This window comes from Humulus lupulus, chromosome 2 (genome assembly GCF_963169125.1).
Source record: "Humulus lupulus chromosome 2, drHumLupu1.1, whole genome shotgun sequence".
Classification (NCBI taxonomy): domain Eukaryota; kingdom Viridiplantae; phylum Streptophyta; class Magnoliopsida; order Rosales; family Cannabaceae; genus Humulus; species Humulus lupulus.
The window spans coordinates 290350637-290369748 of record NC_084794.1 but is presented as its reverse complement, the minus strand read 5'-3'; the positions used below and the strand labels follow the sequence as shown (position 1 = coordinate 290369748).

The 19112-nt window shown below is 34.8% G+C and overlaps 1 protein-coding gene across 1 annotated transcript; it reads left to right on the top strand.

Moving 5' to 3' along the window:
• The first annotated feature begins 603 nt into the window (after positions 1-603).
• On the top strand, positions 604-1119 carry LOC133815674 (S-protein homolog 5-like). The gene has a single exon (XM_062248484.1). The coding sequence runs from the start codon at positions 604-606 to the stop codon at positions 1117-1119; it is 516 nt and encodes a 171-aa protein (XP_062104468.1).
• The last annotated feature ends 17993 nt before the right edge of the window (positions 1120-19112 follow it).

The following is a 19112-nucleotide window of genomic DNA, read 5'->3' as shown; positions in this document are numbered from 1 at the left end:
ATTCCAATGGAGAAATAGATGGTGTCCGACGGTCCTTACAAGTGGTATCAGAGCCGGATCCCAAAATTAGCCGCCAAACAAAGGAGGTGAAGCTTGCTGCTAGAGCCATCAGAGGTTCAGATCTGATTCGAAGGGATTTCGAATCTAGCTGGTGAAGGGATTCATCTAGCTTACTCAAGGGGATCTTGAGTGTTGGAATCGAGCGATTCAGGTATTCGAAGGGATTTCGAATCTAGCTGGTGAAGGGATTCATCTAGCTTACTCAAGGGGATCTTGAGTGTTGGAATCGAGGGATTCAGGTTTAGATCTGTAATCGTCTGAGGGGAGGCAAGGTGGTCCTTTGTTTGAGGGGAGGATTGTTGGGTGTACAACCAAAGTCCCACATTGGCTAGAAATGGGAAGGATCTTGGGTATATAAAGTTGGACACCATCTCCATTGGAATGAGGCCTTTTGGGAAGGTGCCCAAAAACAAATCCGTGAGGGCTTAGGCCCAAAGCGGACAATATCATTCCAATGGAGAAATAGATGGTGTCCGACGGTCCTTACATTCACAAACCTCTTCCTATATTCTAAACATAAAAAAACCCTAATAATTTCCAAACATGAAGTTTAGGTCAAAACCAGCTTTGATGATGTTATTGTACATTGCACTGGTAGCAGTTTCTTCATGCGAGGCATCAGCCGACCTTGCCACCACTGCTAGCGCTACTCATGATGATGATGAGGATCATGGTGTTGGAGCAAACTGGAGTATTTTCAAAACCACAGTTAAAATATTCAACGACTTAGATGAAAATCTCGACCTGGCTATTCACTGTATGTCCAAAGATGACGACTTAGGGGTTCATGTTATTCCTACTCCAGGCGTCTACTCGTGGAAATTCAGAACAAATTTTTGGGGCACCACTTTATTCTTCTGTGATTTAAGTTGGAAAAGTGGGTGGGGTTCATATGTCATCTATGATTATAAGAGGGATGACCCCAAGTTTTGCTATACAAAGTGCTATTGGAGAGCTGGCAAAGATGGCATCCATGGCTATGCGCAGACTTCTCCTTACCCTGATGCACCCGCCGTTACCTTCCCTTGGACCAACACTACTACACAACTCAACAACTAAATAATATTCATCATATCTTCCCATGATCAATTTCAATTATTTCTAGCTACTACTAAATGATAAAAGGGTTGGTAGAACTATAAGATTGCTAGCTCTCTATATGTTTTTTAAATATATTTGGTCGATGTACTTGTTGGATTTCGTCCATATAATAATTACCTTTCATTGCTTTAAGATATAATATATATTGTTCCATTGTTGTATCTTTTGATCTGTTTTTGTTTTCGGTTAATTTCTCTTTTGTTTTTAGATTAATTAACAACCTTATATATAAAGCTTTCTTACACTAGCTAGAGTAGTGTTTAGCAAGCCCATGATCATTTCTTCCTATAATTTCTACGAAGCCCGATACATTAATAAAAGACAATTTGTATACCAAGTGAACATATTTAAGGGAGTGTAATATTTCATACCTTAACCTCTCCAACATATATATAATGTTGGGGCAACAATTTGTCTTTCTATTTATGGAAGTAAAAACCCAACGATGAACGGTAACTTGCTTCTTCTCCGGTGATGAAATCTGTATTTGACTCGTCGGGATCACCTGCAAGAAAGACACTCCGATGCTTAAGTCAGTTCAAAGTTCGATCCCTTTCTCTTCCCAGAATCTCATATTTATAGGATGAAATATATAAAGCAGTTAGTTGGTTCAAGTGAACCCTGAAAAGGGGGAAAGAGAATAACTAAATTTCCCTCCAAAAATACCGACTTTTAAAATGTCTCGCTCAGGGGTCAGAGGCGCGGATAGCCTCTGACCCACAACTTCTATCTTCGGAACCTCTCTTTGTCAAAACGTTCCGTTTTGAATATTTGATAAATAAGGCAAGTGTTTTTGGGCCGAACATTTTGGGCCCAACATATAATGTTTATTATTATTATTTCAATAGTGATTTGTCATATCCTTATTGTGTTGAACATCAATAACACCATTTGGAAAATTCTCTATTCAAGGTGAAAACAATAAATTAAATTCAAACCTTTTTGGCAGCCATAGACTCCATCGTAATTGATCTTTTAAGAAATATGAAGGCTCATATTTTTACACCAACCATCCACCACACATTGACCAGCTACTCAAGAACATGAGTCAATTGTATAAACAAGAGCCATCCAAAGCTCAAGCTTTAACGAACAAGCTTAGAAGAAGGGAATTGTTAAGGAGCACCCCAACACAAGTTGGTGACATACTATTATTGATGCAATTTAATATTGGATCCCACACATTTTAATTTAATAATTATTATGGAATATCACTAACTAATTATACGGTGCCACCTCATGTGGTGTTGGACAACTTAAGACACTAAATAATAACACTCTTTAGAAGAATATGCTAATCGGAGCACAACAATGTCTGATTTAGCTATAAGTTGTATCATTCCAAACAATACAAGCTAAACACTTAATCCAATAAATGAAGAAAACCCATTTTTCAGTATTAATGCCCAAAGCAATATCATTAACAAAAAAAGAAAGAGATCTCACACTCTAAATTTTCCAATTCAGATTCCAATATTGTATATATTATATTCTTGGTAAAACAAACGATCAGTGAATAAAAACAAAAATATACAAGTAAATTCAATTGTTAAAAGGAAACTTTGTTAACTTGATTCTGTAGGTAGAAATAAGTGACGTCCAACTATTCAACACTAAAAACTTCCCTAAACTCTCTGTTATCAATTTCCAATAAAAACTCTCTTAGTTAGATACACACATACTGGCCATTGAAACAGTCAAACATATTTTCTCTCTCTGAATCCCTAATACACACCTTAGGAAATATTTTGAGAATTTAAAAAACCAATATTATTAAATATCTTGAGAAATAAAAAATAAACAAACAAACCAAAGCTGAACAAAAAAAGCTCAATGTTTTGGAAAGTTTGAGTGATTTGGAATCGAAAGTTACTGGGGATAGAATATAAGGGGCCAAAGAGAAAAATATTTGTAATAAAGTGAAAAGGTATTAAAATATTTGATTACAAATCTCTTTGATTTATTGGCCTATTAGTTTTTTTAATATAATTTAAATAAGAACCAAATGAAAGTTTTACGCACGTTGCTTTCATTCTTGAAAGAGTTTATACTTTTTTAGATCATGTGTTTTGTCTCATTACTTTTTGGACCCTGTGTTTTTTAAAATAGTTCAAATAGACCCCTAAACCTGATTTTGATCAAAGTTTTTTGAACTAAAATCACAAATAATTCATCAAACTAACAACTCAGAACAAAAATACAGTCATTTTGCCTAATAACTGTGTTGTTATACTCAATTTTTTGTTCAACAAAATCAGGTTTAGAGACCTATTTGAACCATTTTACAAAACACATGATCCAAAAAATAATTTGTCAAAGCAGAGAGTCCAAACAGATAATGAGACAAAACACAAGGTTTAAAAAACCCTTCTTGAAAATGTAGATTAATTTCATTTTTTCAGTCAACAAATTATTTTCCAAGAATAAGCCGTATAATAATTGTTTTGATAAGGGTGACTTATAATAACGTCATGGTTTTTTTTTTCTCTCTATAAAAATAAAATATGTATAGGCTTTTATAATTCATGTATATATATATATATATATTCTAATATAATGAAATCACTTTAATTTGCCTCTGGTAGGTACGACTCTGATTTTAGCATGTAAGGAGAAATTATAATAAATTTTTTATATGACACTACAAAAAATAAGGTCTATACCGAGAACAAATGTCATTGGTATAAGCCTAAATGTTCTTGGTAGACCTTATACCGAGAACATGTCGTTGGCAGTAAGTCCTCGGTACAGCCGCGTCAGTATAAGTAAACTTCTACCGACAACAATCAACATGTTCTCGATATAGGTTGTACCAAGGACAATGTCATCGGTATAGAGTGAAAAATGTCCTCGGCACAACCAACCCAAATTTGTCAACTTAATGGTATATACCGAGGACAATGTCCTCGGTATAGACTAAACCATAATTTTTTTTTTATATTTGTAATATTTATTCCCTTATTTATTTATTTATTTATTTAATTTGAATTAAATATAAAACAATAGAATAAAATTAAAACACTTATATTAAACATATAAATAAAAACATAAGGGTATGTTTGCTGAATCAAAATAAAGAGTTGTCTTAAACATGATAATGTAATAGTCCATTGTAATAAAAATCATACATAAGTCCTACTGAGTCGGTGCTCCAACATCGGGATCATTTGGTGGTGGTGGGGCACATTGAGATCCCGGGGTGATACAATGAGTCCGGACATGCTCCTCTAACTGTCGAAGACGCTCTCTCATCTCAGACATCTCTTCATCTCTAGTTTGTGAAGGACGAAAATCAAATGGAGTTTGGTCCCTTATGTTAAGGATACGTCCATATCCTTTCTGGTGGCCCCGTCGTTTTCCGAAGACAGTTTGTACCAAAGATATGTCTTCATCTTCAGGCGCACTCGAAACTGGTGTGGAACTCTTAGTATCAGTTGTTTGTGTCTGCTGTGTGTCGCGATATGAACACAATTCCTCCTATGATACAGTGTATAATGCAATTATGTTTTGTAAACAAACAATTAAAATTTTGAAAAATGTTTAAAAAAACTTAACGTACCCAAGTATTTTTGGCTATCTCTGTCACCCACCCTGTGCCTGATTTATGGTGAGTATCCATCCAGCTATCCGAGATGGGCTCAAGTTGCTCAGTCTCTAAATTGCGCTGTCACGTACATATATTTTTATAAAATTAATAATTAAACGTAAATAAGAAAAACAAACTAAAAAATAATTAACTAACTAACTTTTTTATAGCGCAGCGCTGGGATTGACTAAGAACCTCCATAGCTAAGCTCTTTCAGTTTCTTCCTATTTTCCTTGTTGACCACAGAAAGTTTATGCAAAAAGTTATCGTTAGTAATATATTTAATTAAGATAGTTAAGTTTAGCAAGAAATAAATACCGTAATTTCTGGGCGTCGGAAAAATTAAATGGCTTTTTGCCACTGCGTATCCGTGCAACCACCATAACGATTTTGTGGCCTATTAATCGTTAAATGCTCTTTAATATCGTACTTCCAGTCAGAATACTTTTTAGCACATGAAGTATCAATGCCTCTCAAGATCCCAGGCATATGCCCTTCTCCATATCTAGTACGCCTAATATCAAACAAATCATCCTAATTTACAAACATTTATTAGTAAATATGATATATAACATAAAAATACATAAACTACTTACTTCCAAATGTGCAAGTATTCTTTGTTTCGAGGCATTTGGTACTTTTGACCATTGAGGACAGTCCGGATTTGTGTACTGTCGAACAAGTAATCCGAGCTCTCTTGAGAAATTTTAGCTGTAATCTCCGATCTCTTTATATGTTCTCCCCCGCACATCCCACTCGAGAGGGAGAGGATGCCCCAACTGTTCCCTTTTTTCTCGCGTGTTCAATCCTTTATGGCGTCCACGTTTGTTTGGAGGCGCCATTGTATGAAAATTCAATATTTTAAAATTAATATAGATTAATTGTTAAAATTTAAGGAGTATATCAATGTGTAAACTATTACCTCTTTCACAATCAGTTGGGATATCTGACGGTCCACATGGAGGATCGCATCCTCCACCATCACCCTCGTGAGATCGAGCAATAACATCAACCATATCTATCAAATTAATCGATATTAAAATTACATTTATCGGTTAAAAATGACTATATAAAATTAATTATTGTTAAAAATAATTACTTCAACATATTATAAAATTACCACTTAATTATCACTATAATAATCTTCACTATCATCATCGGTTTCTATGTGCTCATCTTCCTCTTCATCATCTTCATATTCAACTTCCTCCTCCTCCTCCTCCACTTCCTCTTCCCCCTCCTCCTCTTCCTCTTCCATTTCCTCCTCCCTCTCCTCCTCAATTGCAACATTATCTATCTCAACAAATTGTAATGGAGCCCCCGTACGTTCAAAGCTGATTTGTGGCAACGATCCAAGATTAACGAATAATTGGAAATTAGAGGAACTAGTGTCGTGCATAACATCTACTTCTACATCCTCCGCTTGTTCTTCAACTAGTGGGATGTCCCACACATTTCTGTGATGCACTTTTTAGACGAATTTCCAATGAGATTTATTTTTAAGGTCTTCAATGTAGAAAGCTTGGTTAGCCTGAGTTGCTAAGATAAATTTATCATCTTTGAAGGCCTCCGAACTAGTTTTGATACTCGTTATGTTTTGCTCAAACTTTAATCCTGAAGACCGATTAGTGTCAAACCATTTGCACTTAAATAATACAACAGAACGACCAGAAAGATATGACATCACTAAAACTTCTTCCAACTGGCCGTAATAAGTATTATTTTCGACTCCCGCTACAGAGACTCCACTATTTTGAGTTTTGCGATTCTTATCCCTGTCATAACACAAAAATCTTACTCCATTTACAACACACCCAGGGTACGACGCAACGCGAGTTGAAGAACCGTTTGCTAAAGAGATTAATTCTTCATGTACTTCCAAGGATCCTGTTTGTCGAAGATGATAAATCTTATTATAAAACCAATTAGGAAATTCCTCTCTATGTAATTGGTCTAGGTTTTCAACACCTCTAGTCTGTAGAATTTCCCTATGCTCTCTGCAACAAACAAAAACAACCAATTTAAGAGCTACTAATAAGTGTTATAATAAACATGCAATGAAATGATGAACTACTTTAATTACTTACTGAAGATATGGCAAGATCTCATTGCAGTTGTTTAGAATATACCAATCCGCTATTTTCTTCACTTCATCTTCCAAAATTGTCAAGGATTTCTTACCAATTGGACGACCTTGAGATCGGAAGACCGACATCTTTTTAATTGATTGACCAACATCTACATTTCGGTCTGGACGATTGAACTTTGTCTCAACACCTTTCAAGTACATGGAGCAAAATGTTAATGCCTCATCAACCACATATCCTTCTGTTGACCGCGTTTTTGGCCAACGACGTGAGAACGTCAAAAACGATAAAACCTTCAAGAGAAAATAAATGACACAGACGATTTTATAGTGGTTCAGCCCCAATGTGATGGTAATAGCCTAATCCACTTAGAGTTTTGATTATAGATCTACACTCAAGATTAGATGAACCTGAGTCAACTGAGTTTCTTCAGTGTAGATTACAAAAATACAAGAATTCCCTCAAAATCAATTACTTTCTCTCTAGAAAATCAGAATTCAATCAAAAGTCCAGAAGCCCCTTTTATGATGCCATAAGCCTTGTATTTATAGGCTCAGGATCGTACGGTTGATATCCCCCATAATCGGGATAATTCATTATCCTCATTATATTTAAAATTACATTAATATTAAAAATGCAACAATACACTAAATTTGTGGGATAAATTGAGAGATTCCTGTGTATGCCAAGACTGATTCTTGTTGAAGTCATTTATGGGAATCTTGACGTAGTCCTGCTCTATCTAGTTGATCCATATCACCTTCAGTCTGGTCGGCCACACCTTTACTGGGCAGTCATGCACTTGGCTGGGCAGACAGGTCATGACTGGTCGGACATGGTCATGACTGGGCAAACAAGGTCATGCCTGGGCAGACAATCATATGACTGGTCGGACAAGGTCATGCCTGGTCGGTCATGACACTTGACTGGCCAGTCAAAACTCTTCATTGGTCTACTGGGTCACTCCTAAGCCAGATCACTTTATCACAACTCTGAGGAGCCAATATATTTATTGACTATTAACGTGTCATTTACGGACCATGCACTGCCACTTGTTACCTCTATTGCCACGTCATCGATCTCCAATTTTTGGGGATAACACCTCTGCTATTGACCCCTCTGGACGTGCTTTATTACAGACTTAATTCTTCAATTTTTTCATATACATTTCAAAAGGATACATCCACCTCCTGTGAACCGGTCCTCCAAGTATTGCTTTTTCCGGTAAATGTATTAGTAGATGGACCATGATATCGAAAAAAGCAGGTGGGAAAATATTTTCTAACTTGCAAAAAATCTCAACAATTGAAGTTTTGACTTTTTCTAAATCTGAGACTTTTAGAGTTCTCGCACAAATGAGCTTGACGAAAGTGCATAACTCAATAATAGTTGTACTCATCGATTTCTCTAGGAATGCATGCACACCAACTGGAAAAAGGCATTGCATAATGATGTGACAATCATGCGATTTCAAACCAGTAATCTTATTGTCATTATCAATCACATTTTTCCTTAGGTTAGATCCAAAACCATCTGGAAACTTCACTGATTTAAGAAATCGACAAAACTTTTGGCGATCTTCAGCAGTGAAAGTGAATTTGGCTGCAGGCTTTTGTATCCGACCATTCAACTTCCTCAGCTGTAACTCTGGTCTCATCTTCATCTTCTCCAAGTCTACTCTGGCACTAACTGTGTCTTTGGTCTTATTCTCCAGCCCAACTATTGTGCCTACTAAACTGTTGCACACATTTTTATCAACATGCATAACATCTAGATTGTGTCGCAACATTATGTTGGCCCAATATGGGAGCTCAAAAAGTATACTTTTTTTCCGCCAACCTACTTGCTCTTTTGTACGCTTTCTTTTTTGGCCGCCATAACTGACATGCTTACCAGGAAGAGAGTCGGGTATAAAACTCATTTGTGTGAACATTTCTTGCATGGTTAATGGCTTTGGTGGTAATCTTTTTTCAATGAAACCATATGTCTTCTTGTCTCTTCTAATGGCATGTTTGATTGGTAAAAAATGTCTATGACCATAAAAAGCAACCTTCTTTTGTAAATGAATAGATGGTGTTGCCACATTGCAAGTAGAACAAGCATGATAACCTTGGCCAGTCCATCCAGAAAGGCTACTCCTTGCTGAGTAATCGTTTATAGTCCACATCAAAGCTGCCCGAAGAGTGAAGAAACTACCATCAACTGCATCTCGAGTTTGTACACCGGTCACCCATAATTCTTTTAACTCATCAATCAATGGTCTTAAGAAAACATCAAAATCTTTTCCTGGCGAATGAGGTCCCGAAATTAATAAGCTCAACATGAAATTAGTTTCTCTCATGCACTTTTCTCTCATGCACAACCATGGTGGCAAGTTATATGTCGTCAACACAACCGACCACATACTATAAGAAAAACTCATATTACCAAAGGGATTGAATCCATCTGCAGCCAATCCAAGCCGCACATTCCTGGGTTCCATTGCAAATGTTGGATTATTTCGGTCAAAATCCTTCCAAGCTTTCCCATCAGCAGGATGACGCAATACACCATCTTCTTTTATACGTTGCTCATGATGCCATCTCATATGTTGAGCAATGTGCCTCAATGCATATTTTCGCATTAACCTAGGGGTTAAAGGAAAATAACGCATCACTTTATGAGGCACTTTCTTTCCCTTGGTGTTCTTGTCCACCCATCGATCCTCCCCACAAACAGGACATTTGCTTTTTCCAGCATGTTCTTTCCAAAACAGTGCGCAATCATGCTTGCAGGCATGGATTGACTCGTAGCCCAATCCAAGTTTCCGCAACAACCTTTTCGTTGCATAATGCGATTTTAGAAGCTTATTTGGGGTTGGAAATGCATCATGTAACAACTCCAACATTCCATCAAATATTTTGTTGGGAATTTTTCCCAACACTTTGAAATGCATTAACTTCACTAGGAAATTCAATGATGTGTAATTTTGACACCCGGGGAATAATGGACCTCGATCTCAGCAAACAAATCGCTATAATGTTGCCCACCCCTGCAGTTCGTTGTAGGTATCTCTTGATCGCGCTCATTCTCTTCATATTCATCATTGTCATTTTGCATAACATCATTGAGAACATCCATCATTTCATCTTCATCATTTTGATCTATCACTTTCCTCATTGGTATTATTTCATTCTCTCCATGCCAATGCCAATTGGTATATTTCCGTAGAAAACCATTAACAAAGAGATGATTTTCTAATACATCAATCGTCTGAAATTCAACGTTGACACACCTCCTACACGGACATTTCACCAATCCCCTTGAGTCAACGCACTGCCGAGCTCTTTGGAGAAAATCCATCACACCGCCCTCATACTCATTGGATAATCGATCTGTCAAATTAATCCAGCTCTTGTCGATCGACATTGTATGAATGTAGCACTGCACGGAACACTAATCATCAAACTTACAATCAAGTTGTGTGTGTGTCCTAATTCAGAGAGAGGCAAATTTAAGAGTCTTCAATGACTCACCTTCTCTGAACGAGTCTAAGGCTTCTTGTGATGAACACTAAAAAATAAAAAAATTATCACTAGGTGATAATAACACACTATCATATCTTTGGTAATAATTTCTTATTACCAAAGAAAGAAACAAATAAAATTAAATATTGTTTTTATAATGTATTATGCTCTTTGAAGTTAATTATGTTGTTTTATGATATCTAACTATAATATATTTGAGTGTAAATATTATTAAAATTATTTAAATTTGACATATTTTTTTTTAACTTCAAATATTAATTTTAATTTTAATAATGATTAAAATTATGTTCAAAATTGGTTTTCTAATAATATATTTGTTAATTTTATTTAATCAAAACTAACAAATATTATTTTTTTTACATATTAATTTAGTACTTATTAAATTACATATTTTACTTATGCTTTATTGAATAGTTTTATTAATTTAAACAAAATTTCTAAGATTTGTTTAAAATTTATTTAATTGCTTTAGGATTTAATTATTACTTAAATTATTTAATTAATGTTTATTTTTATTAAAATTTAGTTGCATAATGTTAATGTTAATTTTATTTAATCTTAATTAAAATATATATTATTTTACTTATCAATTCACTATTTATTAAATTAGAAATTTTATTGAGTACTTCTACTAATATTCACAATATTTCTAAATTTTACAATTCTATAAAAAATTTGGCAGCATAACGACTATATTTTCATCTACTCCAAAATTTAAAATCCTGCAAATAACGCATAAAAAATATCTAGACCCAGATCATGCAGAGAGCAATACAAATACATTTTAAACGACTATATAATTTATAATTATTAGTCTAAATTTGATTAATTATTCAATTTTCTAAGCAAAATATCAAAATTATACTCAAAATTAACAACAACAAATCATCAATATTTATAAAATCTGATTTTTTACTACTAACAAAACCAAAAAAAATTAAAATTGACAACAACAGCATACTAACATTAGCACCAAAATTTTCAAATTAACACTCAAATATTTAATATGTTTACTAATATGTTTAATACACATAAATTTCACCAAAACAACATAGAATCTATTTTAATAAAAAAAATACTAATTAATCATATAACAATTTTCTAATTCCTAATCTCATTTTTACTAATAAATATTTTTAAAACCTAAAAATAAATACATTCTCTCTAATATAATAATTTCAGATTTTTATTAAAATTAATATTATTTTATTTATATAAAAAAACATAAATTATTCAAAAATTTAAAAAAATAAAAAAAAACAGAAAAATTAAAAACAACTTACCAACACCTTCAATTCCTTGCAATCTTTCTCTGTAGTTCAACAAAAACCGCACCCAACCTTCAAACAAAAATTACAAAATTCATTACCATTTCATATATATATATATATATAAAATGAAGAAATAAACCTTACCTTTAACAAATAGAGAGAAACTCCTTCACTTTTGGAAAATTTTGGGCTTAAAACCGAAATTTTTGGGAAGGAAATGGGGGTTTTCGGCGGAGAGAGGCGGACGACATGGAGAACCAGAGGGAAAACTAGAGAGGAAGGAGAAGGGGGTTCGTGGCGGATGGGCATATTTATAAACCGTATACCAAGAACATGTTCTCGGTATATAACTTTTTTTTTTGTAGTGTGACGATATATACATTGTAGTTATATGAGACTTTTTACAAATTTTTAGAAAATTATAAAAAATTTATAAAATCAAAATTATGATTCAAACAAATTATTTTACTACATGTGTACATATATATATTTATATATACGTGCAACTGTCTTTGTTTGAATCATATATTTTTTTTTGATGAATCAACAGCTATTCATTACTCCACTTACAAATTTACAACCTATAGGCGCCTATTGATAAGGCCCGTTCTCTATACAAATATAGAAACAAAGCTATAATAATTCAAACCATGTCTTATCAATTGGATCTATTTTCTTAGGCATTATACATGTTATCCTAGTTTTAATTTGCCATTTGGCTTCCTGAACTAACAACGTGGGAGAAATAATGCTTGATTGCCAGAGTTTGTAATTTCTAGCCTGCCATAAGTGATAAACCAGCGAGGAAACTGAGGCAGCCAGGACTTTCTTCTGAAACTTGCTTCTCCTTGACCTGTCTATCCACCTAAGTAGTCCCTGCAATGACTCTGTATGAGCTTTCCATCTCAGCCAAGTCTTCATTTGATGTAAGCATTCCTGAGAGAATGAGCATTCGAAAAATAGATGGGCCCCTGATTCTTCTGCTCCATTGCAGAGGATACAAGTTGACTCCTCTGATATATTGAACCTGCGAAGTCTGTCTCTGGTTTTGAGTCTATTCTGTACTGCTATCCAAAGTATAAAGCTATGTTTGGGTATGTTAAACCTGCCCCAGACTTCTTTGCTCCAATGGAACTTTTCTTGCACCTGAATAAGCATTTTGTACCCTAAGGAAATTTGATAAGTCTTCTGTGTAAACTGCCCAGGGTCCATAATCTTTTTAACTTGATCTTTAAGCATCACTAACTTCCTCCAGTACCAGTTGCTAAGGGGCGAAGCCTTGTAGCTCCACCACTCCTCATTCTTTATATACACATTATGCACCCACTTAACCCATAGATTGTCTTTTTTTGTTGCAATTGACCAGACATTTTTAAACATAGCTGCTCGGTTCCACTCTGAGATACTCATGAAACCTATTCCTCTTGCCTTCTTAGGCTTACAAAGCTTACTCCAGGCCACACTTCCAGCCCCAGCCATAATACTCTACCCTTTCCAGAGGAAACTTCTACAAACCCTTTCAATTTCAGACATAATTTCCTTGGGTAGAATCATGATTTGACTCCAATAGGCATGAATAGAAAGCAGTACCGAATGAATCAATATTGATCTACCAGCAAATGATAAATTCCTGGTACTCCAACTCTTAATCCTAGCTGTCATTTTCTCAACCAGCAGTTTACAATCAATAGCTGAGATTCTCTTGGCACAGATGGGGATACCAAGATACTTAAATGGTATAGTACTTCTACTGAATCTTGACATATCAGTTACTCTTCTAATTTCCTCCTCACTCATACCACTACAGTAGATGGCTGATTTTTTGATGTTTGGGATCAATCCAGAGGACTTTGAGAACAACTTTAGCCCCTGCAACATTAGATATATGCTCTTGAAATCACCCTTGCAGAATAATAACACATCATCGGCAAAGCTGAGATGATTTAACTTTAAGCCTCTGCATCTGTCATGAAACTGAAACCCCTCCTTCTCCCCAAGTTTTTGCATGATCCTACTCAAGTATTCCATTCCAAGTACAAAAGCAAAGGGGACATTGGGTCCCCTTGCCTCAAACCTCTTTTCACTGCAAAAGAAACCATGCATAGATCCATTAAACATGAGAGAATACTTAGGTGTAGATATGCAAGCCAATATAAGCCTAATGAATTTGTCAGGGAATTTAAAGGCTTGTAGCATCTCTTCTATGAATCCCCATTCCATGGTATCATAAGCCTTTTGTAAATCCAGCTTTATCATGCAATTGGGCCTACTTGATTTCCATCCATAATGTCTAATGAGATCCTGACAAATCATAATATTATGAGAAATTATTCTGCCTTGAATAAACCCCCCTTGGTTTTGAGCCACTAGATCAGGAAGGATGACTTTCAGCCTACTGCAAATCAATTTTGTAGCCACTTTGTATAGAACATTGCAGCAAGATATAGGACGGTAATCACTTACAGAATTAGGACATTTGCACTTAGGGATAAGAGTAATCACTGTAGAATTAATCTCTTTTAACAGCTGCCCTGTATGAAGGAATAATAATATAGCTTCACTTATCTCATCACCAACTAACTCCCAATTGTCTTGAAAGAAGTAGCTGCAATAACCATCAGGTCCTGGAGCTTTCATACCAGGGATGCTAAACACAACAACTTTAATGTCTTCCTTAGTAAACTCAGCTGAAAGAAAATTTGCTTGCTGCCTAGATAGCACAGGTTCGTGAGCCATAACAGAGTTTTTAACTTGATGCCTCTTGTGCATTTGGGTGCCCAGCAAGGACTGATAATAGGAGAGAAAGGCTTCAGTAATCTCATCAGGAGTTTCCACCCTAATCCCTTTTGCATTAATAATAGAACATATCCTATTCAAGCACCGTCTTTCTTTGATACTAGAATGAAAAAATGCAGAGTTTTCGTCACCTTCTTTGACCCAAGTAACCTTAGCTTTTTGGGACAAATATGAGTTATAGTTTTTCTGTACTGCTGCATAATGTTGTCTGGCTTCCAATGCTTGATTCTGTAGAACCACATTCAAAGGGTCACGATGCATTTTATTCTGACAATCACTTAACTTCTCTTTAGCTTGCACATAGGTCATATGAATCTCTGAATAACCCCTCTTGTTCAGCTCTTTAAAGATGGACTTAAGATTCTTTACTTTAGACACAATTTGGTACATTTTAGTCCCTTTAACCATTTGATTCCACCCCCTACACACTTCTTGATGATATTGAGGATGAGAAGACCACATTCTAAAGTACTTGAATGGTTTCTTTCCACTAGGAATGTCAGAATGCACTGTAAGAACTGCTGGTGTGTGATCAAATATGCCTTCATTATGGAAAATAGCTTCAGCATTTGGAAATTTGTCCATCCAAGCTTGATTCGCCATAACTCTATCAATCTTGGAGTAGATTTTATCTGGTCCTTTCTGCTTATTACTCCAAGTGTAGAAGTTCCCACTGTATTTAACATCATCCAACTGACAGCTAGAAACACAATTCAGAAAATCATTATTCAAGCTGTGTCTTGCTTTATCCCCAATTCTCTCATCTCTGTTCAAGATATCATTAAAGTCCCCAAGCACAACCCATGGGTCCATTCTAGCCATCTCCTGTAATCCTTTCCATAAGCTTTTTCTCCCCTCCTCATCATTAAATCCATATACAAAAGTGGCAAAAAAACTATGCTTATTGTCCACAGTAGTAACAGACAAATCAATAAACTGGTTTGAACAACTTAGTATACTTACATTGTATCTCAAAGGGTTCCAAGCAATTATAATCCGTCCCCCCTTATGCCACGCACTATTGGACGTGGAACACCAACCTGAGAACATGTGAACATACAAGGCTCCAAGCTTTGGAGCCTTCACTCTCGTCTCAAGTAGACCAACTAACCCAGCTCTCTGATGAGCAATAAATTGCCTTACTACCTTTTGCTTATGCTGGGTATTGATCCCTCGGACGTTCCAGCATATAACCCTATCCATTGGAAAGAGGAGGCCCTCCCCCTTCTCCCGTTATTCGCAATTCCTCCATTCTCTGGTGGTTCTCTTGCATAATGTCATTCTGGCTCTCCCCATTCGGAACACTTGATGAAGCAGCAGCCTCTGCTAATGCCTGAAAGAGTTCAATGTGGATGGACTAGCTATAGAAGCCTTGTCTTTGACCCTCCACCCTTTCGTAACAGCCTGAAACCCATCATCTGTTTTTTTAAGTACCTCCGTTTCTTTTTCCTCTGGTTTCTGATACACCTCTTTAGCTATCCATTGTTGCTTCCTACTTTCTTTCCTTCTGCATTCTTTAGTAGCATGCCCCATACCCTTGCAATGCCCACAAATGATTGGTTTCCATTCATATGTGACACCTACTGTAACATTAGATTCAAATTTATCCTCAAATTCAATACAGCTTGGGAATTCCTCCTGAAGACTAACTTCAACCAGAACGCGAGGAAAATTGAGTTTGTCTCTCTCTCTTGTGTAATCGCATCTACCATCAAAGGCTTCCCCACTTGACTTACAATCTTGAATAGAGACTTTTGACCCCAATATTTCAATTCCAAATCCTCCAATTGAATCCAAATTGGAACTGTTCGTATATCCTCTTTCTTGAAATTAGTGTTTGGATCCCAAGCTTTCATAACAACAGGCCTCTTATTGAAGAATATGTATCCCCCCGTGAGTATATCATCTCTAAATTCAATACTATCAAATCTAATAAGGAAAATGCCATAGGAAAGCATACCCACTTTATCCACTCTTTCATTCCATAATCTTCTGGAAAATCCTTCAATCACGGAAAGAGGCGGATTGGCTCCCAGAACATAACAGACGATTGAAGAATTCCAGAAGGAAATCTCCTCTTCAATGTCTTCCATAGTGATTTTAATCTTGTTAGCCTTTTCCTGAAAAGAGTTTTCCAGATTCCGAACCACATTCCCAGATCTAAGAACTGGAGGATTGGCAGAGATACCTTTCGATAGAGCATTCGAACACTTCTGAGTAGCTTCAAGGAAAGCAGCAAACTCAGACCGAACCTCATCTTGCTGTTGTAGAACCTTCAGAGATGATTTCGGGGACAACGGGGCCTGAAACACATCCTGTAATGCAGGGTCATCACCTTGATCCTCCGTATCTTCATCCTCATCTGTGAACACAATGGGCTCAATTCCTAAAACTTCCTCCATAGATTTAGTCTTTTTCACGTCCGCCGTAGAATTAGGACCTCTTTTCTTCATCTTCTTAGCAGAACCCTTCATCTTCCCCTGCAACTTGGCTCTTGTTTTCGCCATGGCACCAGCCCACGAGAGAGCTGCAAAAGCTAAGAGGCGGGAAAATTGAATCATATTTTAGTATAGTAAATTATTTAGAATTTTTTAAAATTTGGTGAGGGCAGTCTACTATAACTATAATGTACATAATCATAAAAAAAAAGTGAGTTATAAATTCTCCATTAACCGAAAACAGAGACCCCAAAATAACACCCTTATATATACAACCATACAATACGTGGCAAGAGGAAAAAAATCATACACACTTGATAGTGAAATTATAAATAATGCACAATTTTTAAGATATGATGAAATCATAAATTAAAAATGTAAATATTCTAATATTCAATTTTTTATCAGTGTATCTTGAATTCTAATTGTTTTATATTTTAAAATTATATTAAAAGAGATAGATTATCTATTTTTAGTACATTTATCACTAATAATAATATTATATAATGTTTTTTTTTTATAAATTTCCTTAAAGTTTTAATAAAGTCAATAAATAAATTTCTACATATAGTAATAATTTCCATAAATATTATATATATATTAATGAGTAGGATAAAAGACAATACTACAGCTGTAAACTGGGCTGTACTTATCTTTCTTACACCATGATCATATAAATACAATTTTCTCAGCATATATTCTTCATAATAAACCTCTTCCTATATATTCTAAATATTAAAACCCTAATAATTTCCAAACATGATGTTTAGGTCATCAAAACCAGCTTTGATGATGTTATTGTACATTTCATTAGTAGTAGTTTCTTCATGTGAGCCATCAACCGACCTTACTGCCACTACTGCTACTACTACTCATGATGATGACGATGGTCATGGTGTTGGAGTGAAGTGGGGTTATGTTATGTACAAAACCACAGTTGAAATACACAACGACTTAGGTCATAATCTTGACCTGTCAATTCACTGTAAGTCCAAGGATGACGACTTAGGGTTTCATGTTATTCCCACTTCCGGTGTCTACTCATGGAGATTCAGAGTTAATTTTCGGGGCAGTACTTTATTCTTCTGTAGGTTAAGTTGGAAAAACGCATCAGGATCATTTGACATCTATAGTTATAAGAGAGATGACCCCAAATTATGCTCGTCACAGTGCTCTTGGAGAGTCGACAAAGATGGCGTCCATGGCTATGCACAGCTTGCTCCTTACCCTTTTGTACCCTTCATTACCTTCCGTTGGCCAAACAGTAGTGCCGTACTCAATAATTAAACTTTCTTAATCTTCCCATTAATTTTATTTCTACTGCTAAATGATAAAAGGGTTCGTATAGAACTATATATAATAAGATTAAGAGTGCATGCATATATATATATATATATATACACGTTGGATTCCACTCATATTATCCTTTCATTGCTTTAAAAGATATATTGTTCATGATCCATTGTTGATCTGTTTTTCCTTTCGGATAATTAATTCTATTATTATTATAATTATTAATAATAATTTATTTCTTTAGTTCATATTCTCATGATTCTCCTTCGATATAACATATCATAAATTTTATTAAATGCTATTGACTTTCTCAATTTGTAATTTTATATCCGTTTATATTCTTTTTCTCTTAAACGCTATACATGTAATTACTTCCTCCCAAGATTTGTACAAGTGGTTTCTAATTCGTGAATATACAATATATTCAATTTTATTGAATTGCATCATATATATATATTTGAGTAATGATATATGTGTACATAAAATGTGTGCCAAAATATTACACATTAGCAAGTCTTTTAATATATAGCATATGTTTATTTATAAAGTTTAAACACATAAATAAAAAATATATACGTAGTATTATAAAAATTTATGTGTGATGGGTATATATCAAGTTAAAAAAAAAAACAAAAACTTTCGTTCAAATGTCACAGCAGAATATCTTTTATTCTTTATCCTACTTATTAATACATTAATTTTTCATTATAATTTTTTTCGATGTTTAATAATTAATATTTTATAGTTTAAATTAAAGTTGAAATTCATCTTCTTTCTTCTTCTTCTTAATAATAATAATAATAATAATTAAGGAAATTTACATCCACACACATTATAAAGGCATTAATTACACCTTGTTATAATACCATTATATTAGTAAAATAAATAACATAAATAACAAACATGTATCACTTATATATATTGTCCATTTAATTATACCCGTTTTATTTTAA